The sequence below is a fragment of the Staurois parvus genome, unplaced genomic scaffold, assembly GCF_062004578.1.
Source record: "Staurois parvus isolate SC_StPar_1 unplaced genomic scaffold, SC_StPar_1.0 ptg000356l, whole genome shotgun sequence".
Classification (NCBI taxonomy): domain Eukaryota; kingdom Metazoa; phylum Chordata; class Amphibia; order Anura; family Ranidae; genus Staurois; species Staurois parvus.
In genome coordinates this window covers 1,780,718-1,807,821 of record NW_028318152.1, presented here as the reverse complement: position 1 = coordinate 1,807,821, position 27,104 = coordinate 1,780,718, and the positions used below count along the sequence as shown (strand labels likewise).

General features: G+C 40.6%; 1 protein-coding gene across 3 annotated transcripts in view; it reads right to left on the bottom strand.

The window, feature by feature from the left end:
* The window catches only part of CHD9 (chromodomain helicase DNA binding protein 9), a 310,468-nt gene that overhangs the window by 83,022 nt on the left and 200,342 nt on the right, over nucleotides 1–27,104 (bottom strand). For all 3 annotated transcript variants that reach the window (XM_089684773.1, XM_089684774.1, XM_089684775.1), the window contains 7 exons: nucleotides 25,222–25,359; nucleotides 24,577–24,698; nucleotides 19,518–19,761; nucleotides 18,052–18,228; nucleotides 16,072–16,215; nucleotides 15,637–15,892; nucleotides 8,335–8,545 (listed from right to left, as the gene is read on the bottom strand). In XM_089684773.1, the coding sequence (XP_089540899.1) occupies nucleotides 8,335–8,545; nucleotides 15,637–15,892; nucleotides 16,072–16,215; nucleotides 18,052–18,228; nucleotides 19,518–19,761; nucleotides 24,577–24,698; nucleotides 25,222–25,359 (1,292 nt within the window). The remainder of the gene's footprint in view (nucleotides 1–8,334; nucleotides 8,546–15,636; nucleotides 15,893–16,071; nucleotides 16,216–18,051; nucleotides 18,229–19,517; nucleotides 19,762–24,576; nucleotides 24,699–25,221; nucleotides 25,360–27,104) is intronic.

The following is a 27,104-nucleotide window of genomic DNA, read 5'->3' as shown; positions in this document are numbered from 1 at the left end:
TGACAGCCAGCCCCGCCAGCTATCAAAATATCCGAAGAGAAGTTGCATCTGAATTAGTGCAGGCATTGTACGACTGAGAACTTTTTAATTTTCCAGTCGTGGCATGTCTGGTAGAAGATGGCCGACAGTAAATTTCCAGATGAGTTTGAGCAGTATATGGTCAGCTTTAGAGATAAAGTGAGGTTAAATCTGCAATCATTTTAGTTTTCAGGGCCCAAGGAAAACAGTAGCACCTCTCCATCTGCAGTCTGTGCTCACAGAACAACAAAGACAAAAAAATCGGTGCCTCTGCAATGAGAAGTGGTATTGCACAAATTATTTTCTTCTGAGGCTGCTGCTTCTGCCCAAGATGAACTGATGAAGGGTGTCCTCACCAGTTCACCTGCTGAAAAGCACAATGTAGATAAAATCGTTTTCTGACAACTATTTTAGGAAGGAAAACTCCTCACCCTCATTGTACACCAATCAATTGCTCAATGGTATGCAGAAATGGGGGGATTCATTTCTTTCTTCCCTTTCTCCATAAAGCATCCACCTATGTCAAGGAGCACAAATGCTTGTGTTTTTTTTTTTAACTACTTGCTCTCCAGAAGATTTACCCCCTTCATGACCAGGCCATTTTTTGCTGTTCAGCACTGCGCTATTTCAACTGGCAATTGCGCGGTCGTGTAATGCTGTACCCAAACTAAATGTATGTCCTTTTTTCACACAAATAGAGCTTTCTTTTGGTGGTATTTGATCACCTCTGTGGTGTTTACTTTTTGCACTACAAACAGAAAAATACTGAAGATTTGGAAAAAAAAAATTATTTTTCACTTTTGGTTATAAAAAATATCCAATAAACTCAAAATCATAAATTTAGGCCAGAATGTATTTTGCTACGTCTTTGGTAGAAAAACAAATCCCAGGGCAGTACAACCCCCCCCAAAAAAGATCCCTCTTTAGAGGAATGTTGAGTCCATGGCACATTTTATTTTTTGCCACAAATCTTTCAAAAAATTACAATTTTTTTTAAAATGATATATTGCTCATGCATGCCATGGGTATATGTGGAATAACACTCAAAAACACATTCTTCTATTTCTCCTGAGTACATGGTGCAATCTCCGTCTACATACACAGGACCAGTGCTTGTCTTCGCCTTTGCGCACGAGCATGGGAAGGGGCAGGGGTGTGTTTTTGTTTTGTTTTTTTACACGGTCCCTTTTTTTTTTATCACTTTTTTTTTTAATCACAGGGAATGTAAATATCCCGATAGCAGTGGCAGGTATTCTTTTCTGAGAAATCTGGGGTCCATTAGACTCTAGATCTCTCCTCTGCTCTTAAAGCATCTGATCACACCAAGAATGGTGTGATCAGATGCTTTCCCAATTTAAAAATGGCGCTGTTAAACTCCGGCAAACAGAAATGATGAAATGCTTCATTCTGTTCTCTGATCAGCTCTATGGGCAGCCAGCGGAACTGTGGAAAAGGACAGCCCAAGAAAACTGTGGGAGGTGGCGGCGATGTCCTATCCTGCTGCTTGAAAAAAAGAATTCAGCAGCTAATTGGCCACTAGGATTGCTTTTACATGAAAGTCAACCGCCAGCTGAAAAAAACGATACCAGGATCATACCTGTGGCTGCAGGCATCATTCCGGTATAATCACTCAAAGTCCAGCGATGTAACAGTACATTGCTGGTCCATGTTGGGCATATATGTAACAGCAGACAACATGGGCATATGATGAATGGGGTTTGTTGACCAATATGATCGCAATTCATTCTTTTTGGTAATGCCCATGCTGAGGGTTAGGCCCAAAAATGTTTCAAATTCAGAAACCGTGATAGGTTTCCATGCAAATTGTCTAGGAAAAGTTGAATTTGGGTGGGTGGCGATGTATTACTGTACGCATAGATTGCCTTGGCCCACAATCAATTGGTACAACTATTTCATGAAGAACAGTGGAGGGGCTAAAAGCTAGTCCTCGCAGCGAACGGGGTCAATCCTGCATTTTTGGGGACACTATACAAAGCAGGCACTAGTATAATTCTGTGCATGAACATTATATTGATCCGTACAAACACTATACTAGTAATGGTGGTGATCAGCAAGCTACAGCGTGAGTGCGATAGTGTGCGGGCAATCTAACGCTAGTTGATCCTGGCTGGGAGGGGCACTTACTGACCCTGACGCTATCTGTAGTGGCAGGAATACAGTGAAAAAAATCTATCTACTGACACTGTACTAATGGTACTGGCTGGGTGACAGGGCGATCAATGGGTTAAATGTGCTAATCTAACAGGTCTGTAAAATGTAGTGCTTTTACTCAGTGTGGTGTTCTCTCTTCTCTCCCCGGATCGACCTGGCGGGTAGTGCAGGCGCATTCATAACGCAAAATTACGATAATAAGATTACGCCGCTTTGCCCAGAGCCACTGCTCGCCTGCAAAATATGGGTAAGCGGTCGGCAAGTAGTTAAAAAAAACAAAACAAAAAAAACCTTAAAAATAAAAAAATTCTCAATGTGGTATTTATTTTTAAACTTTTTAAAATTATTTTTATTATTATTTTTAAATACTTTTAGCAGAATAGTACAATGTTACCATAGTAACATTGTACTACTGTGGGGGGGGGGTGATCAGGGATTATTTTTTTTTTTATATACACTGCTTTGCAGGAGAAATAAAGATCATTTCTCCTGCAATGCAAAGCTTGCTGTCATGAACCGAACTCATTCATGAACTGTCATGAATGAGTTAGCCTTTTGACAGCTCAAGATAGTGATCTGTGAGTGGCTGGAGCTGGTCACATGGTACAGGGTGCTGTTATTGGCCCCATGTATCATGTGACAGCTGTGGGAAAAATCAGAGCTCACTGGGAAGAGAAGCAGAGCTGTTATGAATCAGATTGATTCATGGCAGCCTTGCTAAGATTGTGATCACCGGGATCATCATTCAACATTCTTCACACAGCAGTTGTGGGTAGGGAATGCTGCGCGCCCACTCGAACATGCAGCGCCCCCTGTGTTAGTACAGCCAGAGCGACCTACCCATATGTCGCTTTGCCTGTAGCTGCTGCCTGGCCACAGTACATTGTGGGTGGGCGGGAAGCGGTTAAGCACATCAGGGGCACTACACATTGTTGCAGAATACAACAAAGCAAAAAGTATATTTGGAACTTGGATATTTGTCTGGATATACACTGCAGGGATTTCTTGCCACACAGGAACAAGATACTGTTTTATTTATTTTTAGATTTACAAGTAAACAAAGTGAAAAAAAAAAAGATCAGTTTGAGCTATATACTCATCGGTGTTAATATTTTAAATACTACGTTTTTGCATACATATTTCAGGCACCTATATTTTCTTATTAGCAGACAGGAAGAATGGATGGGCTGTGTTGGCAATTCTAGGCCAAATTGTTGGAGTCTGCTCTCTCTTCTCTCTAGTCCTGCATGCTAACTCAATTCAAATGTGCACACTTATGGAAAGCTTCTGTCAGAAAGGCCTCCATCTGATGTCTATGGGCACCTTTAGTATAAAATGTGTTACTGATCAACTAATTATCAACTTAAAAGACTCTTGCTGTGGTAAAAATAAACAGTGCAAATCCCCACTGTTAAAAGAGAAGTATGGCTTTGTTGTTTTTCTCAAATCACACTTAACTAGGTGGATGCAGCATCGATCCAATGCTGCATCTGTCCCCCACTGGCTCTATGGGTGAGAACTTCGCAATCACACAACCACTGATCTCAGAATTCTCACCACTGCTATGAGCAGAGAGCAGTGACACTGTCAGTCACCACTGTCTGCTCTGCTCCTCCCCCCCCCCCCCACATGAGCTGAGCCAGGTGCCATTTTAGACTCTTTAAAATTAGGAATTTCCCCAGCCTGGACCAGCTGAGGGATGTCGGCCCACTGTCGGCTGAAAACTGGTCACAGTAGTGCAAAACGAACTGCACTCCTGTGATCCACAGAAGTACAACCAAAAGAGCTTTAGCTGTACTTCTCTTTTGTCAAATTACACATGTATTTACAGTTTGTGGAAAGTGACAGTTGTTTCAATTGTACTTGTTTGAATACACTGACAAGTACAGCACACATCCTTTCGCTATATTTTACAGAATACTGACAGATATAGCAGACAGAGTAGACAACCAAGGACATTAATGAGAAAAGTTTATACAGGCTTTATACGCGAATATATTCCACCAGACACCTTTAATCACATTGAAAACGGAATAAAAAAAAAAAAAGAAATAATAATCTTGAAGTGGTTGTAATGACTGACCTTTATGCAGCATTCCCGTAGCCCCCCCCCCCCCACAATACTCACCCAAGCCCCCTTTCGATCCAGTGATGTGTACTGGAGTCACAGCTAGCCCAGAACTCCCTCTCCTCATTGGCTAAGACAGCACCGGGAGCCAATGGCTCCCGCTGCTGTCAATCACAGCCAGTGAGCCAATGAAAAGAGAGAGGGGACAGGGCCAAGTCGCAGCTCCGTGTGTAAATAGACACACGGAGCAGTCACTGGTGAGTGTGCAAGCTTAGGTGCCACCATAGCAAGCTGCTTGCTGTGTTGGCATCAGACAGGAGGAAGGGGCCAGAAGCACCAGCCGGAGGACCCAAGAAGAGGAGGATCCGGCTGCTCTGTGCAAAACCACTGCACACATCAGGTAAGTGTGGACATGTTATTTAAAAAAACAAAAAACAAAATTAAGCCTTCAGAATTACTTTAAAGTGGTTGTAAACCTTTGAAATGAAAAATGAACAAAGCATATTCCTCCATAGTCTGTACCTGCCTTAATCCAAAGCACCTAGTGTGGTTCCTATCTGTTCTCTATCCTCCCTCTATTTGCAGGAGTCGCTTCTATCTGAATATGCTGACAACACAGTATCCTGGGGAATGGCACCCGGACACAGAAGACTGACATCCTCAGCTGTGCATGTTTCCCTATGAGACTGTGTAGAGGTGGTGCCAGATTACACTCTGCTCCTGCTCTATGCTGTGCAGTGTGCAACATCAGATTCCTGCCCACTGCCTTCTACAGCTGAGAAATGCAGTTTAAAAGGTATGATTTAGGAGGCTGTAGAGAAAAGAGGGTTGCAGACAGGCAATTAAAACCTTATGTAGGAGGATTTTTTTCATCTCTGTGTATCATCAGAGGCCAGTCACTTCAGTGGGTATATGGAAGTGTTTATGTAAACCCTAACAAAATGCTTCTCTTATTTGGTTCCTTTTGGTTTGTTAAATATGTCACTTAAACTGTTTCATTTGGTATCTGTTTCGTAAGTGCATAAAATATCTGTTGATCCTACCAGAACACTTGTAAGTTAGTAACTTCCTGTGCTGTCATTCAACTATTTTCAGTTACATTGTTCTGCGCAGTCTCTGAGGATTACAGAACCCTGCCTCTTTATGTTAAGGCGAAGTCATGTAGTCCTATTCTGTTTCTGTTGTGAGGGTGAGGGCTGGAAGTTTGTCACTAGCAGTATCAAGGAGAAAAAAACCTTTTTTGTTTTTTTAAAAATAGAATAGGCCCCCATTTTGTGGCCAAAACAGCCCTGACCCGTTGCAGTATGGACACCACTGGACCTTCGAAGGTATGTTGGGGTATTTGGCACCAAGCTGTAAGCTGTGATGTGGGGTCTCCATGAATCGCATTTGTTTTTCCAGCACATCCCACAGATGCTCAATTGGATTGGGATCTGGAGAATTGAGGCCAAGTCAACACCTCATTGTTGTGTTCCTCAAAAAATTATTGAACCATTATTACAGTGTGACAAGCTGCATTATCCTGCTGAAAGAGGCCACTCCCATCAGGAAATACTGTTTCTGTGAAGGGGTGTACTTGGTCAGCGACAATGTTTAGGTAGGTGACACATGTTAAAGTAACATTCATATGAATGGCAGGACCAAGGTTTACCAGCAGAACATTGACCAAAGCATCACACTGCCTCTGCTGGCTTGCCTCCTCCCCATACTGAATCCTGGGGCCATCTCTTCCTCAGGTAAGCAACTAACACGCACCCAGCCATCCACCTGTAAAAAATAGCACAATTCATTAGATCAGTCCACCTTCTGCCATTGTTCTGGTGTCCAGTTCTGATGCCCATATGCCCATTGTAGGTGCTTTTGGCTGTGGACATTAGTTAGCATGGACACCCTGACTGGTCTGCCGCTATGCAGCCCCATACATAAACTGATGCCCATGTTTTCTGGTTTCAACACATCATCTTCAGGGACAATGTGTTTACTTGCTGCCTAATGTACCCTGCTGGATTTTAGATATCAATGTAACAAGATAATCAATGTTTTTCATTTAACTGTCAGTGATCTTAGTACTATCACAGCATCTATCAAACACATCAGGCCAGACAAGAGAGCTGACAGAACAACATACATCACTTTTGTTTCCCCAAGCTACCGTCTTTTAGGCACCTTAAGCAAGCCATTCGAAGCCTGCTATTTACGAGCAATGTTGCATTTTTTGGCATCACTTGCAATAATTAGGCCATTTAGGTTTAAACCTGGAGAAATAACAGGCACGCCTGGGCACTGGCAGTAATTAGCATAGGTCCATTCTAAAATCTCTTGGCAACTGTTCATATTTTCCATAACAGAAGGATCATTTTATCACATGCATCTTGAAAGGCATACAGCCATAGTTTCTGTGACTGGGTGACCTGCACATGCTGAGGTGGGTTAAATCAGATTAGAAAAAAAATTGGCAGTTCGAACTCTGGGTGTAGGTCCCCTGCCCCCAGACCCCCACAACCACTGGTATAACTTCCTTGTGGACCTCATGGTTTTTCTTGCCATGAAGTATCCCCTAAAATCCATACCAGGCTTTTTCTTTTCATTCTTGCTGTAGGATGTGCTACAGCAAAAATGGCATAAAAAAAAGATACAGTTTACATTGCCAGCAAATGACATTCATTGGTGGATTGTTCTTTTTTTTTACATCACACACATCCCTCCAAATGTTCCCCAAAATATACAGCCGAGGAGGGGTCTGCGTACTGATTTTTTTTTTAACCACTTCAAGTCCGGACACTTTTACCCCCTTCCTGTCCAGGCCAATTTTCAGCTTTCAGAGCGATCACAATTTGAATGACAATTGCGTGGTCATGCAACACTGTACCCATGAATTATTTAGCATTTTTTGAGACAGATAAAGCTTTATTTTGGTGGTATTTATTCACCACTGGGATTTTTATTTTTTTTGCTATATAAATGAAAATGTCCAAAAATTTTGAAAAAAAGTGTTTCTTATAAAATTTTGCAAATAAATAATATTTCATCATAAATTTTGGCCAAAATTTATTCAGTTATCTTTTTAGTAAAAAATACTGTCACCCGAGCAGTACAGTGTCTTGTACCATGTGATCTCTGTGATCATTCACATGTAGTAAGCAGTGATGTCAGAAGTGACATCTTGCTTACTACTCTGCATGTGATCACTGATTAGCCAATCAGTGATCACATAATCGGGACCTCGCACAGAGGTCCCGTATGACGATCGGTGTTCCACTGTGTCTGGAGGACACAGCGGGCACAGGATCGCGGTGCTGCGCGCTCCCAGGGAGCGCACACAGTCCACAGTGCCATTTATGAACAGCAACCCGCCCCTGGACTGCCACCGTCCGTCCATTTACATATAGCGACCGGACGGCAAATGGTTAAGAAGCCAGTAATGACAGCAACTTTTTTCTCTTGCAAATGTCAGTGTTGCTGCAGCACTTTCTGCTCTCACAGAGATGAACCCCTTTAAAGGCAGGATTAGGACATCCCCTAGGCATGTTATGTCAAGGAATTGGACATTTTTAATGTTTCACTTTAAGCACTTAAGAAAAAAAAAACACTGCTCCTGGTAGAAAGGATTTTTAATTTTTTTTTTAAATTGATACATGTAACTCCAGGTAAGTACTGGTAAGCTCCAATAAATTACATTTTTGTTCTTAAATTTAGTTGTGCTTTAAAGTGGTTCTAAAGCCTTAAGATTTTTTATTTTTCTTTAATTCATTCTCAGCCCCCTCCCATTGGCCAATGGCTCCTACTGCTGTCAATAAATTTCTATGATGATTTAGATGGGGGCAGGGCCAAGCTGAGTTGTGTGTCTAAAACACAGGCAGAGCACAGCTCGGGATCAAGCCCGCACGAGTGCCCCCACAGAAAGCAGCTTTCTATGGAGTCACTTGCTGAGGGGAAGCCAGGAGCGCCAGCGCAGGACCCCAGAAGAAGAAGAAGATCAGGGCTGCTCTTGAGCAAAACCACTATAATGAGCAGGTAAGTAGGACATGTTTATTATAAAGCTTTACAATCACTTTAAGGGATGTGCCTGTTCCTACCTTTTGTGCATGAGATAATCCTCTAGAATGTCCAGACAACGCACCATCTGGGAGAAGATGAGCACCTTGTGGCCTCCTGCCTTCATTTTGGGCAGCAATTTATCGATAAGGACCAGCTTCCCAGCAGACTGGATCATGGCCTGGAGGTAGAAATCTGGAGCCATAGGATTGTGTGTTTCCCTGAACTCGCCAAGGATCTTCTCTTCAGCACCTGAAAGATAGAAGTTAATCAGACCTTAAACCAGTGCGCCCAATGACAGATTGATTTTTGTTAGACACGAACATCAACAACATTTTAGCAGTCTTTATGAAAGCTGCAGCATTACAAATTGTGCAAAAGAGTGTGCTACCCCCAATAACAACCAAAATACAAGGAAACTGCATTTTGAGAAAAAACAGATAGTACAAATGTAGGGACAAACCAAAAAAAAGGAAAAATGTTTTTGCCTTTGTCATTAAATCTATCACAAAACAAAAACAAAGGGTTTTCCTTCCTACATTCCTGTAACCAAATGTGTATCAAAAACAGTAAACGTGAAGGCTATTTAACATATATGCTACAATATCAATCCACGTTAGGATCTGTGGCATCATTCAGTCACAACTGATCAGTAAAGGCAAGGTTATATTACTATTATATGAAAGAAGCTTTTGCCACTTTGTTTTCCAACCTTAACCACTTGCCCTCCAGAAGATTTACCCCCTTCCTGATCAGGCCATTTTTTGCTATTTGGCGCTATTTCAACTAGTAATTGTGCAGCCATGCAATGCTGTACCCAAACAAAATTTATGACCAAATAAAGCTTTCTTTTGGTGGTATTTGATCACCACTGCATTATTTTTGTGATATGAACAAAAAATACAGAAAATTTTTTAAAAAATATATATTTTCTACTTTTGGTTACAAAAAATATCCAATAAACTCAAAGCTAGTCATAAATTTAGGCCAAAATGTATTCTGCTACATGTCTTTCGTAAATAAAATCCCAATACATGTATAATAATTGGTTTGTGTGAAAGTTATAGTGTCTACAAACGGTATATATACTGGAATTTACACAGCTTTCACTTTCTGACTGCCGATCACAGTTCTTGAGGTGGTAAAATGCTAGGGCAGTATAAAGACCCCCCAAATGACCCCTTTTTGGAACGTAGACACCCCAAGGAATTTGCTGAGACATGTTGATTCCATGGAAGATTTTATCTTTTTGCAACAAATTTTTGAAAAATGACAGTTATTTGTTTTAACACAAAGTTGTCAGTTAAATGATATATTGCTCATGTATGCCATGGCTATATGTAGAATAACACTCAAAAACACATTCTGCTACTTCTCCCAAGTATGGGGATAAAACATGTGGGAGACATTTTAGCAGCCTATCCAAATAAAGGCCCCCAAAAATCCAATGACCACTTTAATGCTTTCAAACGGCATATTTCCTCATATCACTTCCTCACTACCCATCACAGTTTTGGAGGCCCTAAAATGCCAGTATAGTACAAACACCCCCCCAAATGACCCCTTTTTGGAAAAGTAGACAATCCAAGGAATTTGTTAAGAGGTACGGTGAGTATTTTGCAGATATAATTTTTGCTACAGGGTTCTGAAAATGAAAAAAGAAAAAATACAAAAACTTGTGGCAACAAATGAGATCTGCAAAATACACACCATGCCTCTTAGCAAATACCTTGGATTGTCCAATTTCCACAAAGGGGTCATTTTGAGAAGGGTTGCTTCTACTATCCTGGCATTTCACGGCCAACATTAGAAGTTTCTGCTACACATCACCCACTTTTCTAACCACTTGAAGAGCAAGCCTTTTCTGACACTTTTTATCTACATGAAAAACCATTTTTTTCTCTAGAAAATTACTTTGAACTGCCAAACATTACATTTTTTTTTTAAAGCAATGGCCCTAGAGAATACAATGGTGGGTGTTGCATTTTTTTTATGTCACACAGTATTTGTGTGGTGATTTTTTAAATGCTAATTTGTTTGGAAAAAATATACTTTTCTTGAATCTTAATGCACAAAAACACAATATATTTTCCAATTGTTTCATAAAATATAAAAGATGATGTTACACCAAATAGATACCAAACATGACATGCTTTAAAATTGCACATGCCCGTGAAACGGCGACAAACTACGTAAATTTGTAATATCAACAGGTGACACTTTAAAGCTTGTACAGGTCACCACTTTATATTTACACAGGAGGTCTACTGCTAGAATTACTGCCCTCAATCTGACATTTGCGGTGATACCTCACATGCATGGTGCAATCTCTGTTTAAATACCGACATGGGACTGATGCTCGCTTTTGCCCTTGCGCATGAGCATGGCAAGGGGGGGTGAGTCTGGGTTTTTTTTTCTTCTTAATTTAGATTTTTTTTTTTTACACTGTCCCTTTTTTTTTAATCACTTTTATTGTTATCACAGGGAATGTAAATATCCCCTTTGACAGCAATAGGCAATGACAGGTATTCTTTTCTGAAAAATCTGGGATCTATTACACTAGATCTCTCCTATGCCCTTAAAGCATCTGATCACACAAAGATCTGTGTGATCAGATGCTTTCCCAATTTAAAAATGGCAGTTAATATCCGGCAAAACAGAAATGAGGAAATACTCGTAGCTTCCGGTTTCTTAGACCATAGAGATGATTGGAGCCATTCTGGTCTCCGATCAGCTCTGCGGTCAGCTGGAGAAACTGCCAGCTGCATTCTTGGATTCCCCTGAAAGCTGTGGAAGGCGGAGGGGGGGGGGGATGTCCCTTCCCGCTGCTTGTAAAAACGTTCCAGCAGCTAATTAGCAGCTAGGATTGCTCTTACATGAAAGCCGACCACCAGCTGAAAAAAATTATACCAGACCGATGCCAGTAGCTGCAGTCCAGCAATGTACCAGTATGTTGTTCTTTTCTGTGATGCACATGTTGAGGGTTAGACCCAAAAAAGTTTTAAATTCAGAAACTGTGATAGATTTCCATGCAAATTGTCTGGAAAGAGCTGAATTTGGGTGGCCGCCAACGTATTGCTGTGCATATAAATTGCTTTGGCCCACAATCAATTAGTACAAATCTTCCTTGAAAAACAGCGGAGGGCCTAAACGCTAGTACTAGCAGTGCATTTTTGGAGACATTATACAAAGGAGGCACTATTATAGTTCTGTTCGTGATCAATATTGATCCGTACAAACACTATACTAGTAATGGCAGTGATCAGCAACCTATAGCATGAGTGCGATAGTGTGCAGGCAATCTAACACTATCTGACCCTGGCTCGGTGGGGTGCTTACAGACCCTGACACTATCTGATGTCACTAGTGGCAGGAATACAGTGATCTGTGAATAATGCTGTATACTAATGGCACTGGCTAGGTGACAAGGTGATCAAAGGGTTAATAAGGGAGATCAAAGGGTTATATGTGCTAATCTAACGTGTGCATGTAAAATGTAGTGCTTTTACTCAGTGCGTTGTCCTCTCTTCTCTCCCTGGACCTAGGTGGGGGCAGTGGGGGGACATAGGCATGTTCACAATCCGAAATAGAAAGCAACAGAAGGTTACATCGCTTTGCCCAGAGCACGTGGTTAAAAGAAAAAAAAAACCCTAAAAAATGTTTTATTTTAACACTCAATACAGTATTTTTTTTTTTTTTTTTTAATTATTATTTTTAAACAAAATACTTTATCAAAGTAGTGCAGTGTTACCATAGTAACATTTTATTATTTTGGGGAGGTGATCAGGATTTGTTTTTTGTTTTTTTTTACACTTGAGCAATGAAAATCATTTCACTGCAATGCATAGCTTGTTTTGAACTGTCGTGAATAAGTTAGATTCATGACAGTTCAATATAATAGTAATCTGTAATTGGCTAGAGCTGGTCACATGGTACAAGGTGCTGTGATTGGCCCCATGTATCATGTGAGAGCTGTGAGCCAATCACAGCTCACCAAAAAAAAAGAGAAGCTTTGCTAACATTGTGATAATGTGATCACATAGCATTCACATGATCACCGGGATCTTCATTCCGCTAAGGTCACGGGTGGGGAGCGCTGCGTGCCACACGGACACGCAGCACCCCCGTGTTAGTACAGCCAGAGCGATGTACCCATATGTCGCTTTGCCTGTAGCTGCCGCCCATATGCAGTACATTGCGGACGGGCGTGCAACAAGGTGTTAAAGTGATATTAACGGTTCGCTTTTTTTTTTTTTTTTTTTTTTAAACGACAAACATGTCATCCTTATTTGCGCTGTGTAATGGTTTTACACAGAGCAGCTCCGATCCTCTTCTTCTCAGGTTCCCTGGCTCCTCCCTCTTTACCAGTTCCCCCAAAAGCAAGCTCCTTGCTATGGGATCACTGGTGCATGCTCACTTCCGAGCCCCGCTCTATGCGCTCATAAGACACAGAGCCGCAGCTCGGCCCTGCCCTGCACTCTCCTCATTGGCTCACTGGCTGTGATTGACTCAGCAAATGAGGAGAGAGAAACCCAGGAAGCCGAGGACTCCTGTGCACACCGCTGGATTGAGAGGGGCTCAGGTAAGTATTGGGAGGACTGTGGTGGGAGCAGCACACAGATTTTTTATCTTCATGCATAGAACCATAAAACCTTCAGCCTGTACAACCACTTTACCCTTATTTCCCATGATAAGAAGACATTAAAAGACAGTAGGTATAACTTTTAAGTAAAAACAAATCATGTAATGTAGATTTTAAATTGAACTACATAGCAAGAGCTCTACTTCACAGAGGTAATGATAGTCATCTTAACAGTTCTCATCAGAAGCATTTTTTACTTAAAGTATAACTCCACATTTATGATGAGTGATGAATTTGTGCTTGTCCTCAAAGCCTCTAAAAATATAGCAATATTATGACAGTTCAAGGTTGCTGACGGTAAATCCAGTTTCATGTAGCATGGTCTGTAGACTCCTGGCGCTATGCTTACATCATGCTCAGGCTGAAACAGGCTGCCCCTGGCAAGCTTTAGATAGCCTGAATGAGCAGAGATCGCTGCAGAGCCATTTGTTCACAGCAAAGCATACATTTCAACAGAAAACAGAACACTGCACACCACATTACCTGAAACTGATTTATCTGAGGAAAGGTAACCATTTATAATGGACTTTTATTTTGCAGAGGCTGCAAGTGCAAGTACAAAACCATCAGTCATAATGAAAGTGGAGTTATGCTAGTTCTGTATGTCACTCAGGTTGAGCACGATGTCATTAATAATCATTTTACTGAACACGTAAATAACAGCATTAGTGGGCTATCATGAGGAAATGAATATAAAATGTCAGTGCCCCTATCTGGTCACAGCAAGGATAACTATGTAGATACTAAAGTAGAAGAAAATCTACAGTATGTTGGCCGTTGTCTCTCAGTTTCTAAAAAGACCTGGCCAAGGTCAGGAGATAGAGGTGGTAATATTGAAACAGTAATGGTCAACAAGGTGATATGAATGACGGTGTGGAATATTTTTTTTAAAAAACTACTTGTCCAAAGGACTAAAACGGGGTTCCATTCTATTTGTCCCTCGTGACAATCTAATTGTCCTGATAAAAAAAAAAAAAAAATTACCCAAAACCTTATTTATTTAGTTGCTTTTAGGAATGACTTGGACTTTTAAAAATTGTTTTTTTGTTTTTTTTTTTAACATTGCAATGTTTATCTCCAACTCGCCTCCCTGCCCGTCTCCAGTACCACACCCGGGAACTAGCAGGGAGGGGAGACACTTTGCAGTGTAATGAGCACTGATTGGGTGCTCGCCAGGAAAGATGAGTGTTGGGCTCTTTTAACGCTCAGCAGAAGCGCATCTGCTGATCGAGTAAATAACCTTTTTTTTATTATTTTAAAGCTACTGTGTTAATTTCTACATACAGGTAAGCTTATAATAAAGATTGCGTGTAGGTAAAATTAATATCTCCTAAATGTGCACCCTTTAGGATATATTGAGGTTTATGGGTTTTTTTTATTTTTACAGCTGGCACATGCGGTCTGAAGGAACACCATACCTGTGCCGTTCCTTCAGAGCACTGTGCCATGTATTGAGACTCACGTGCGCATGTGCGGGAATAACGTCACCAGATGGCCGGAGCTCGCGAATCCAGAAGGAAGACCAGGTGAAGATGGAAGCCTCTACAGCGGTGACAGCATGCCGCTGGAGGGCTTTGTTTTAAGGTAAGATTTACACCATGCATACTAGCACATTATTCCTTTACCTTGCAAGGGATTTTTTTTTTGTGATGCGGTCTACTACCACTTTAAGCTGGTAACTTGCAGCACATCATGTAATGCCTCATGATAGGTCTCAGTCTCTGATGTGGCCCCACCAATCTTTCCTCAAAACTCTTTGTATCTCAAGATGGTGGTGGCTGTGTGAGGTAGAAGTAACTTGTAGTTTATGAATTTGCTGTCTCTGTAGTTTGCCTGCTCTCTCTGCTTGCTGAAGCCTTGTGGCAATGGTGAAGATGTCTTCTCTCAAATATGACACTGCTGCAGCAAGTGCATGCATGATATCCAGGGCCATGTAACCTGGCCATGTGGAACATTTGTTTGATATATGAGAGGATTGTTTTGTTATAGTCTGCTTTCATGTCTGTGGTTTGCTGATGCCTTGGAAGATGTCAGGAGGTGAGGCCGGGCTTTGGCTAAGCTCTGTGGGTTACTATAGCTGTGAGTGGAACAGGCTGGGGTTGTTTCTGCCAGGATGTGAGAGCAGGGACTCATTCAGTTGTGGTGCTCTTTCAATATTCCCCGTAACTGGGCTTAAAGGACTGGTAAAGCTGAAAATGATTCTCCAAGGCCAAGGACCTCCTTTCTTTCCCTTCTTTTCAGTTTGCCGACATTCCTCATGCTTGCAAAACCTTACCCCAGTTACCTATTGATTTACTTATAGTGTTAGGATTTAGGTACCCAACCTTTCTCCTGCCTAAGCTCATTGCTAACAACAGTCAAAACAAAGAGAATGAACTAAAACATACTGCGATAGAACAAAGATAAAATCATAGAAAACTAAAGGCTCTGTTGGTTGATAGTTTTTCACTACATCAACCCAGGGTGTCTGTTATCAGCTCTGAGCATAAGCAGGAGACACGTCAGCTTCCATGCGATCCTTACTGCATGACACGGGGAGAACACAAGTGAATAATAGCACAGACACAACTATGCCTGACAGTAAAGACTGCACTATTATAATGACTTAACTTTAGACAGTCAGATTCCTACAAATGCCCACTCCTGAAATGTTTTCTCCATGTCTCTTTCACAGAGCGCAGGAAAATCCAGTGAAACTTACCTTTGATAAGATATGGGTGGTTACAACATTTACGCAGTTCCATCATGGTGTTTACTAGGTTGGGAACATTTGCTTGCCCAGCCCCTTTAGACAAGAAGGCAAAGTTCTTTTCCAGAATGGCCCTATAATATTTCTTCTGGATGTTCGTCAGCTCAACCTCTATAATCGTTTCCTCTTTAGGAGCCAATTTTTTCTCCACATCTTCCTTAAGTCGTCGAAGCATCATTGGTTTAAGAATAGCCTGAAGTTTCTGAACCTTTAAAAAAATAAATAAATTGCTGCTACTATGTCACAAATACACGACAATTTCCTCCAAACAGACTTGCACAAATAAAAGACCGACCAAATCACATTGTATTATCAGCAGTTACACTTCAGGTCCAGACCTTGCATGTGAAATAATAAAACAGGCAAATTTAGGCCATCATGAGGTACCTGCTCCTCAGTCTTGAGGTCTCCAAACTCCTGCATGAAGGTAGACTCTGAGGGAAAGCGCATAGGCTCCAGGAAGTGCAGCAGGCTAAAGAGTTCCTCCACTGTGTTTTGGAGTGGGGTTCCTGTTAGAAGCACCTTGTGTTCCTAGGGATAGAAGGCCATAGGTTTACAAAATCAGACCTAGCTGATGCTGTGTGACTAATACTGGAAAAAAAAAACAAAAAAACAACCACCACAAATACCTAATCAACTCTACCTGAAGATGTTGGTATTCTGAGTAGCACACAGTCAGAGGTATAATGTTGAAGGAGTAAATAGCATACATTTGAAGGCACACATAACCTCAGTGTCAAGAACTATCATATTCAAGCTCCTCTGCACTACACAACTGTCACCATACTTAAAGAATGCAAAATACATTTATAAAAACATAGGATTCCGATTGTGTAAAAGTGAGTACGTTTGTTTAATGAAATGTTATTGAATCCATTGAAATCACTCCTCCGCAGGGGAAAAAAAAAAAACAACAAATCAATTGTTATGGTGGCCAACGGACCATTTCAAAAGCATGGAAACAACACTACCTCTTGCAGAATCAAAAACAGAAACCTACAGCGTGACAGGAGGATAAACTAGAAAATGTTTAAAGTATATTTGAACCCCCTGGAAATACAATTTTCTGCTGATAACATTCAGTTCAAACTCATTTACCATTTAGGGCCAACAGACCCATCTTTTGGGTTACATGTCCTATTTGCCCCTCCATCTGGCTCGATTTCCACAGTAACCCTCTACATTTTCCCATGAGTGTTATATAAACAGTCTATGGTACTAGAGAATCCCACAGTTACGCTTATTAATTTATTCTCGGCTTCTAAGCTTTCTACCTTTGTATTATATTTACATATGTTAATAAGAGCTGGAAGTCAATCTCTTGTTATTTGCCATGTTAAAATTTTGTATAAATTTTCTCTATGGTTTACACTATTGTTATATAGCGTTGAGATAAATGATCAAAGACAAGTCTCAATTAATATTTATTGAAAGTGAAATATATTACTTCACAACTACTTCACACTTTGCTCCAATAACACATGAATAAAATATGGCTTCTTACAAAGTGATGTTGGGCATCGGTATGCAACTTTAATAGAATAAAATATGAAGAAAGCAAAAAGAACAATCCTGAGAAGTTTAAGAAACTCTGATTCAACCTGTGCTGTCCATGTTAAAGCAGTTGTAAAGGTGAAGTTTTTTTTTTTCTAAAATAATAAGCATAATATATTTACCTGCTCTATGCCATGGAATTGCACAAAGTGGCCCTGAACCTCCACTTCTGGGGCCCCCTGTGTGCACTCTTGGCTTCTCCTCTTCTGTGTCTGCCACCATATCAAGCTGCTTGCTATGGGGGCAGAGCTGCAGGCTCGCTCCCAGAGCAGGGTTGTGTGTCCATACTGCGGCCCATCTCCACTCTGCCCACATGATTTGATTGACAGCAGCAAGAGCCAATGGTTCCGGCTGTTGCCTCTCTGTCCTGTGAATTCAGGGAGAGAGTAGAGAACCATAATAGATGGGAACAGTGCTGCACTGAGTAAGAACTCAGGAATCTATTTAAGGGGGTGAGGGGCAAAACTGTTATTGGGTAATGTTTGCCTTAATGCACTGAATGCATTAAGGTAAAACATGCCCTAACTTTAGAATCATTTTAAATTGTATATATTATATTAGGATGGCTGCCATTTCTGACCTTTCTCAAAACCACTAGTTGTCTGGTTGTTTTAATACTTTCACAAAAGTTGCAGAAAGTCAAGACATATCACTCGATCAGCAAGTTTATTCTGGATAACTGACTTTGGAGCCTGTGAAGCCTTAGGAACAATGTAACAGTCAGACTAATCGGCCTCCAAATTTTCTCATAACATGCTCCATTTAAGTCAAGCCTGCACAAAAAAGCATGATACCCCAAAATAACATACTCACCAGACTCATGAGTTTCAGACCCTCAAGCAATTTACAGTTCTTATTTTTCAGTCTGTGTGCCTCATCAATTATAACACATCTCCATTCAATAGCATTGAGTTCTGGACAGCCCCCCAGGATCATCTCAAACGTAGTGATAATAGCATGGAATTTATATGTCCCTCGAATAACACGACCCTGGAAAGTAATTCAAGTCTTTATTATTATTACTCATCACTTCCTTCCTGTTGGAAGGCAACATGTTTCTATATCAGACATTTATGGATTCTTACTCCCGGATTATCGAAGAACCATTTGGCCTGTAGAATGTCATCTTAGTAAGTATTTACAACAGGGCGTGTGTAACAAAAGGCTGCATACCAAAATCCTTGTCCTGGGAGTTCACACAGACCTCCTAGCGGTGGGGCATGGAGATAAGAGAGCCTCAGCCCAGATTCTCTAGTGGCGCGAAGATTAAAAGGACAGATTACATGGCTTCTAATGTTGACCTGGGTCATAGCATTGTTGGCAATATAGCAATACACCCTAGTGGAGACAACATACTTCCAGGATTATGGCTGGGGTAATGCTATACTTCCTAATCAGTAGGGAGGACAGCCCCTTATGAGCTGTGGACGTTCGCTCATTGGACGGAGGACTACACCAGGCGGGTGAAGGGTGTGTGTGTGTGGGTGGTGCTTGAGGGCTTTTAAACAGAGTTCTGGCCATGCTTCCCTCCTTTGTTCACTTTTTCTACTTGGGACCCAGCTAAAGGATACTCAGCTTTGAGGACGAACTTGCGTAACGTATCATCTTTGCTTTTATTTCTATATATTCTGTAATATTGGTTTTGATTTCTCCGCTAGTCTTTTACTTCCGTTGTAAATAAATAAGCCCTTGCTTTTTTGAGCATTGTGTTTGTTATTATAGCTAATATTGCAGTATATTACATTCATCAATATTTAAGAGCTTAGATATATATACGAATTATACGGACTGACAAGATAGTACATCATTTTCACATAAATCGGGGGATTTCCTGAAAACCATTACCCCCCCCCCCATCCCCCAATTATTTATTTCACTTCCTATTCATTTTATCATTCAAAACAAAATTCAAATCAATGGAAATTGAAGAGTTTGTCCACAGCAACCAAACCTGGCTTTAAAGGGTGGTAGAAGATCCACTGGCTTTTTTTATCTCTCAGGAGCCCCAGTGATGATCAGACTGATACAAGCTGTGAAATGTGAACAGCCCTTAAAAATCAGGTACGTGATATGTTCACCAAAGAACCTAAATGTTGTGGGAAGCACATAGCAACTTTACCAGCCAACACAAAAAAAAAAAAAATTAAAGTGGACATGCCCTCAACATCCTAGCCGGTGCCAGAAAAGAAAACCCTGTGGACCTGATTGGTTGGTGTGGGCATACCCATTTTAGCATCAGTGCAATATTGCTAAAGTGATCACTGCTGAGTAAGACATACTTGAGAGTCCCGAAAATACATTTCATATTGCTGGATCATCTGCCGGCTTATCATGCTTCCATGATACACAACTACGTTGAGGTCTGTCCATGTGCGAAATTCTCGTTCCCAGTTAGTGATGGTGGAAAGTGGAGCGATGATGAGGAAAGGGCAATGGATGCCTGTCAGGAAGATCTCATGCAGGAATGTTATGCTTTGGATAGTTTTGCCCAAACCCATCTCATCTGCTAGAATGCAGTTCCGTCTGTAGGAAAACAAAAACACAGAAAATTACATGAATGACAAAACCTTGTTAGTTTGGGACTCTTATTTGTAAGTTTAAATTCACAGAAAATAGTTCTCTGCTGTGTTCAGGTTGCAATTAACTTGGCATGCTTGTTTTTGGTGGCAAAGTCTTGCAACAGTTGACTCATCAAACTGCATTTCTTTCTACTGTGATCTGTGATATACACTTCTCAATGCTGAAATAGGAGGAAACTTGCTACAAAAAATTGTCAGTCACAGGCCTTAATCAAAAAAGAATGTACATTATATGATACTTACTAAAATAAAATGTCTGCATAAATGAAGAACAGACCCGAATATTTATGAACTGTCTAGCATCCTTGGTTAAATCATACCAACTACTCTTTTAGCTCCCCACGAAAGATGAAAAAGTTTGCAACTCCGAACTGCCTCATTTTCACACTTACCAAAGATTCATAAAGCCCTAACTAATCCACCAGGTAGATCAAATATCTAACTTATTTCAAACCTCTCCCAATAAAAAGATCACCATTTACAGAAATGTGTCTGAAATCTTCCATCCTTCACTAAAGACACAACAGACCTTCAATTCATTTGAAAGATATCCCTTGGGAAAATGGGTAAAGCTGGCTCACAATAGAGGTTTCATCACTATATTCAAACATTCCTCATGATAATGGGATACCAGCAGTGAGTAGATACCTTCTGTCTGATCCCCTTATGCCAAGGTTACAGGCTGATTTCATACTCCAAGGTATTGATTATATCCTTTCACACAACTATTTTTCCTTTTTAGGCAAGTTCTATATTCAGACAAGGACAGCGATGGGAATATGCTTTGTAACCAGTTATGCAAACTTGTATATGGGAGCCTTTGAGCTGTTCATCTATACCAAAAATCTAATTCTACAGGTGTTATATTGATGACTTAATCAGAGACACTAGTAAAACTGGTACATTTGTCCAACATCTAAACGACGACGAATGGGGTTTGTCTTTTACCAGCAACACCCATCCTAACCAAATCGATTACCTGGACGTCAACCTGGTGGGCATTGAAGGTGGAACTATAACCAGCAAAAACTACTGCAAGCAAGTAGATAGTAACAGCTATTCAGATTTCACCAGATGCCACTATGAACCTTGGCTGAGGTATATTCCGTTTGGGCAATTCAGACGATTAAGAAGGAATTGTACTGCACAAAAAGACTTTGAAAAACAAGATGACACCTTCAAAGATCGTTTTCATGCAAAAGGATTTCCCAAAACCTTAATTAAGAGCTCCTACCTGAGAGCTAGAGAGTTAACACAAGCAGATTGCCTCATGCCCACTCCAGGAGAATTGGTTGAGAGACAAAACAAGTTATTAGCATTTATCACATGGTACAACAAGAACCATACAGACATCTGCAGCATACTAGTCAAACACTGGCATATACTGCTGGTGGATCCTTTGTTAAAATATGAACTTCCCCCCTAGACACTGGCTCATCTTTTGTAAAGCCAAGACCCTCAAGAACGTGATAGCCCCAAGCAGTATTCAACAAAGGACCTCTCCGGTCACTAAAACAAAAACACCAGGATGCTTCAAATGCAACTATACTAAATGTCTCTGCTGCAAGAATCTCTGATAGAACTCATTCAATAACATTCAACAGCAATGGAAAATCATGGCCCATCAAAGTCCAGGTGGACTGCTCCTCTGAGTATGTTATCACCTGCCCCTTTAAAATAGAATAAGTAGGTAGAACCATACAAACTTTTAGGAACAGGCTCAACAAAACACCGGCACAATATCAAAATTGGATTTAAAGACCACAGCCTATTTTGCTAGTATGCACAATAAAGATTTTGCTCTATGTACAGCGACCATCGTTGAGCAAGTACTTCCATCCATTCAGTACAACAGATTCAAGAAACTATGCCAAAGATCAACTTTTTGGATTTTCCAACTCAATACTCTTACACCTGGTGGTCTACATCAGGGGTCTCCAAACTGCGGGCCAGATGTGGCCCTTGGGGTACTATTCATCCCAATGATATGAAGCAGTATTCCTCCCATTGACACCAACAATGGGGCATTATTGTTAACACTTATGTGGTACTATTCCTCCCATTTATGCCAATGATGGGGCACTACTCTTTCTCCTACTGACCACCATCCCTGAGGCCAAGTTTATTCTAACTGATGCCGGGCCCGAAACATTTTCTACCCATACTAGCCACACTCTGGCCCTCAAAGTCTTAAGGACCATAAACCGGCCCTTTGTTTGAAAAGCACAGAAATTCTCTGCTGACATTCATACATTTGCCACATACATACATTTTTATTTCTTTGCCCCACCACCAACCCTCTGACTTTTGTAGTACCAACAAGTTCCTTACACCTACCACTTCCCTCCCCACAGTGATGCTGGCATAGCATAGTTCTTGCTCACATGCATTCATTCAAAAAAAGATTTTTTTCCTTCCTCCCTTTCCGCCTTGCCCCCAGCATAATCTTCTTCATACCTACCACTTCCCTCCCAATAGTGTCCCTGGCTTAACACGGTCCTGGATTCTGTGCATTCATCTCATTTTATTGCTTTCTTTATCCATTTACTTCTTTCTCATTTTTTTCATTTCACTCCTCCACTAACCATTCCAGCCTCAATAGAGTTTCACACATATCACTTGCCTCCCTATAGTGTTGCTGGGCTAGCCTAGTCCCTGTTCACTTGCATTGGCTGCCCATACTCTACCCCTGAGCAATGGAGTATTTAAGAGTAAGACACAGACAGACAGACACACAGAGACACACACACAGCCTTTCCAATCAAAGTGCCTGCATCATCCTGTTGATTCAGCTTTTAATCTTCTCAACTTATCTCTTGTTTTAGCCTCACTCATCTCCCTTTTCTAGCTGGGATTTTAACAAACACTTTGTGTCTACTATTCCCAGCTAAATCTGTAGCTTTATTTGCCTGTCTGTTTTCTTTTCTCCCTCCTTTCTTTTTCTGCCACACAAACTTTGTTCTCATTATTCCTCCTAGCTGTCTACCCCACATGAACTTGGTCTGCACATTTGTTTTTTTTTTAGTTTTTTTTTTAACTCTCTGCTCCAGTGTTATTTCATTTCAGCTGCAGCTTACTCACCTATTGGTTCCATACAGTAAAGAATAAAACCTACCTTGCAAGAATATCATATTGTTTATGGACTGTTTGAACTGGTTTTTGTACTTCTCATTTGCAGTACATTTGTGTTTGTTTTTATTATTGCTAGTACTATTATCATCATTTATTTATGTATGTATTTATTTGTTGTTGTACTGTTGCCTTAACAAGAACGAGAACACATTCAGTTTTTCTTCTTTTCTTTGCTTTTGTTCTTGTGTTGCCCTGTAGCCCTAATAAGAACATGTTTTATTTCTCCTTCTTGGTTTTTATACTGTATGTCCTTTTTGACTTCAATAACAATGCATTAAGGTATTTGTCCTTTTATAGATTTTTAGCTTTTAACACATTTTAAGGATTCTTTGTATTTCATTTATTTTCTACTTTTTAGCCCTGATGAAGGGGGAGTGCTGAGCCCCCAAAATGTGTTGGCTGTTACAAAATAAAAAATGTCTGTGTTGGCGCTCCCATCCTTTCAAAAGTTCAACAAACTCCTCTGGGGGTGCAGCAAGATCCCGCAGATGCTGGTGAGCTGCCTCTAGGACCACAAACCACCCATCACATTAAAACACATCCGCATAAGGTTTAGCACTCCTACATCACAAAATGCAGAAAAACAAACAAACTTTACATTTTGCAACATGCTGCAATCCCAAGCAATTTGGGGCAAAGTGACAGGGATATTTTAATCTAGCTTGAATAATTTGGGTGCTTGTGGATGAAGCCAAATTAGTAATATCCCTGTCTTGACAGCACAGCACCCGATTTCTAAATGACAGCTGTCAGCTGCAAGTCAGAAGCCGGGGTAGGTGTACAAACAGGTCCTGGTTAGCTACTACTGCTGAAAATAATGTATGCCATGACTTATACTTACAGCCTATTAAGGTGACATGGTGTTTTATCACACAAAAGTATAAATTGTGCACATATAACCTGGCTTACAGAGACCATTTTATTTGAGATTTTAAAGCAGTAGTAAACCCAAAAACAAGAAAATATAGTGTAACTTACAAATTCTTACATTGTGTGGCTGCATTTGCTTGCTTTTTTCACGTTTATATCCCTTTATTTTCACCTGTTGATCTGGCAGGTAAGTTTTTTGTTTTTTTTTTTGTTTTTTTTTACAGACAAAGCTGCCCAGCAAAAGTAACAGAGGGATGAGACAAACCATTTACTTAAAATGGACAAGTTTTATTAATTTATGTAAAACCTTTATTCCAAAAGGAAATCCGTAGACAGTGTTAGCTGGAGCTCAGCTTTAAGTTTCTTAGTTAAACCCTTTTAAATCCGCTAGTGCATCTAACACTACCGTCTCCCAAGACTGACAATGCTGCTGTCCAAAGGAGTCTCTGTTAATCCTCTATTCAGAGTGGAGCCATCCTAAGACAGGAAGTGTGTTACTGGCTGGATCACCAGGTAAAAAGCCTAAAAAAGAAAACTAATGCAGACAACTCATCATAGGATTGATATGCTGCAATATAATAATTTTTTGTTTTAGTAACGATTTAATTTATCCAATAGTTGACATTCACTAGTAAACAGTGCTACAATAGAGAATCGGTAATCTGAATTCTTTAAAAAATATTCTTCAGCTTCCAAATATAGCCGATTTCACTAATGTGTGTGATATTACAAAATATAACAGGGGTACAGAACTCACCTGTTATACCAGTTAAAAAGCAACCAGTTAAGTCCTTCTAGCTGGTATTCTCTGAGCTGATTTCCAGTTTTATACTCTCGTGATCGGTTGATCTTTTTCCAAGAATTGGGGGGTGGTCGATCCTTGCAAAAGAAAGAATAAAGTGTGAGATTTGCCAGGTGAAATTCAAACACTAACACAATAGGTATCATGGATCTGTAAACATCACAGTCTGGGCAATATCTATGTGTAAGGAAAAAGGCAGCAAGAATGACTGTATCCTTGTAAATCTGGCAATTGACAATAAACATACCGAATACAACAATTTAAACAGGTACAAACGGTCATGAGTCAGATAAATTCAGCACAAGAATAATGGAAATATTTCTGTTAGTGTAAGGGGAAATAGAACTCTTCTTGGAATTCTCTAACTCATTAACACATTGGTATTAAAAGTTGCAAGAACCACTCACAAATTACAGCATTAGATTATTTTTATAATTGCTGCAGTAGATGGTGGCAGGATTGCTTTTGAAACGGTTTTGTGAAACATCTTTTGAACAAATATAATCTTTCTCAGTCTTAAAATATGACCTCCACACCTCTGCAGGCCACATATGACACTACATGTAACTTCTGGATATACATATGTCTGAAAATCCTTACCACTTTCCTAGTGTCAGGCCTAAGAGCTTGTAGCTGTTCAAACTCTTCTATTTTGGACTGGTCAACATCCTCCTTCAGTTCCCATGTGCTATCTTCATATGGAAGGGAACACCACTTTACTAAATAATAAATTACAGGCTAAAAGGTGAAGAGAGAACAAATTAATCCAATATTAAAACCCTAAAGTGTATGTAAACCCTAAAAATGACATTCACTTATTTTCTCCCTTTTCTAATAAATATGCCATTGAAAACACTTTGTTTTATGCTTAGGTGCGAAAATGTAATTTTTGTATTTATTCCAAAAGCCATTGCTTGAAGTTCATTAAGGGACACAGTTAATGTATTGACCACTCAATTATACTGTCATCTACAAGAGGATTTGAACACTGGCAAACTAAAAAACAAACAATCGCCAGTCCAGCTGAGGGGTAGGCAACAGCAAACGCCAACAATCCCAAAAAATCCAACAAAACTGGAGACTGCCTGCAACTAAAAGAACCTTACGCCTGAAGATGGCATCAAAAGAGGCCTGAATAAGCACCTGGTAGAACCCACACAACGTGTGAATGGTATACTGAGTGTCAGCCTTACAGAAGCCTGACACCGAACCACCCAAGAAGCACCGTCAAATCTAGTAGAGGGATCCTTGAAATGAAAGGATGGAACCGAATGTTTAAAGCGGTAGTAGACCTTCTAAAAAAGATATTATCAAGTGCTAGTATACATCGCATACTAGAACATTATGAAATACTTACCTTAAAACAAAGCCCTCCAGTGGCGTGCTGTCACCGCTCACAGGGCTTCCATCTTCACCCAGTCTTCCTTCTGGTGTCGCAGGCACCAGCTGTCGGACAGGCCAAGCCACGATGACGTCACTACCATGGGTATGCCGTTTATTCAGAGCACATGTGCTGGTGACGTCAGTGGTTGCTGCTCACTGGAATATCTCCTAAACGGTGCACATTTAGGAGATATTAAATTTAACCTACAGGTAAACTTTATTATAAGCTTACCTGTAGGTAAAAATCAATGTAGAGAGTTTACTACCACTTTAAAACCACAATGATGATCTGTCTAAGCCACAAAGAAATGGTGGAAAAAGAAACGGTTTAGCTTTTACAGGGACCATCAGGGATGAATGAGAGAATCAGTCTTTGCAAAGGAATTAGTGGCTGTTAGGTACACATGTATAGCACCACCTACATCCAGACAATGGAGAGGGGTTAATTCTGGTGAACTTATGCCAGAAAGAGGGAATGAAAAACAATCCTCAGGTTGAGCAAAGGCCAAAACTACCTGAGGAAGAAAGGAAGCTCTAGGCCTCAACTCCACCTTGTCCCTTTTCCAATATGTGGACTGAACAAATGTTTGCAAAGGTAAGTAGATGTCTTCCACTTTGGAAATTGAGGGTGTCCCTTGATGCCAAAGACGACTTGTATGAAGGCTTGGGGGACAGGGTTTCTGGGCAGGACTGATTGCAAGGAACCTTTTTAATAGTCTTGGGTAAGGCCCCCAAACAAAGCCCTAGACTTCTTCTTTTGGGACACATGGGTACTCTTGCCCCAGTGGCATCTTTGATGAGAGTCAGGGCAACTCCTAAGAGCTGCTGTCCCTAGAAGGCCATGTGAAACAGGAGGTTTTTACATGTTGGTTCTGCAGTCCAGCACTTATACCAAAGAGTTCCCTTCATGTTCACAGACAAGAGATTGACACAAGAAATAGAAAAGGAGACATCTAACAGCCCATCCACGCAGTAATGGAGTAGTAGCTCTGCCAAAGAATGCAAGCATTTTTGAAAGGTCCCCCAATCATTTGTTTGTAGAGTCCAGAGGGATGGTAAAACCTTTGTTAGTATGGGAAATTGCCTATCAAAATTGTGGA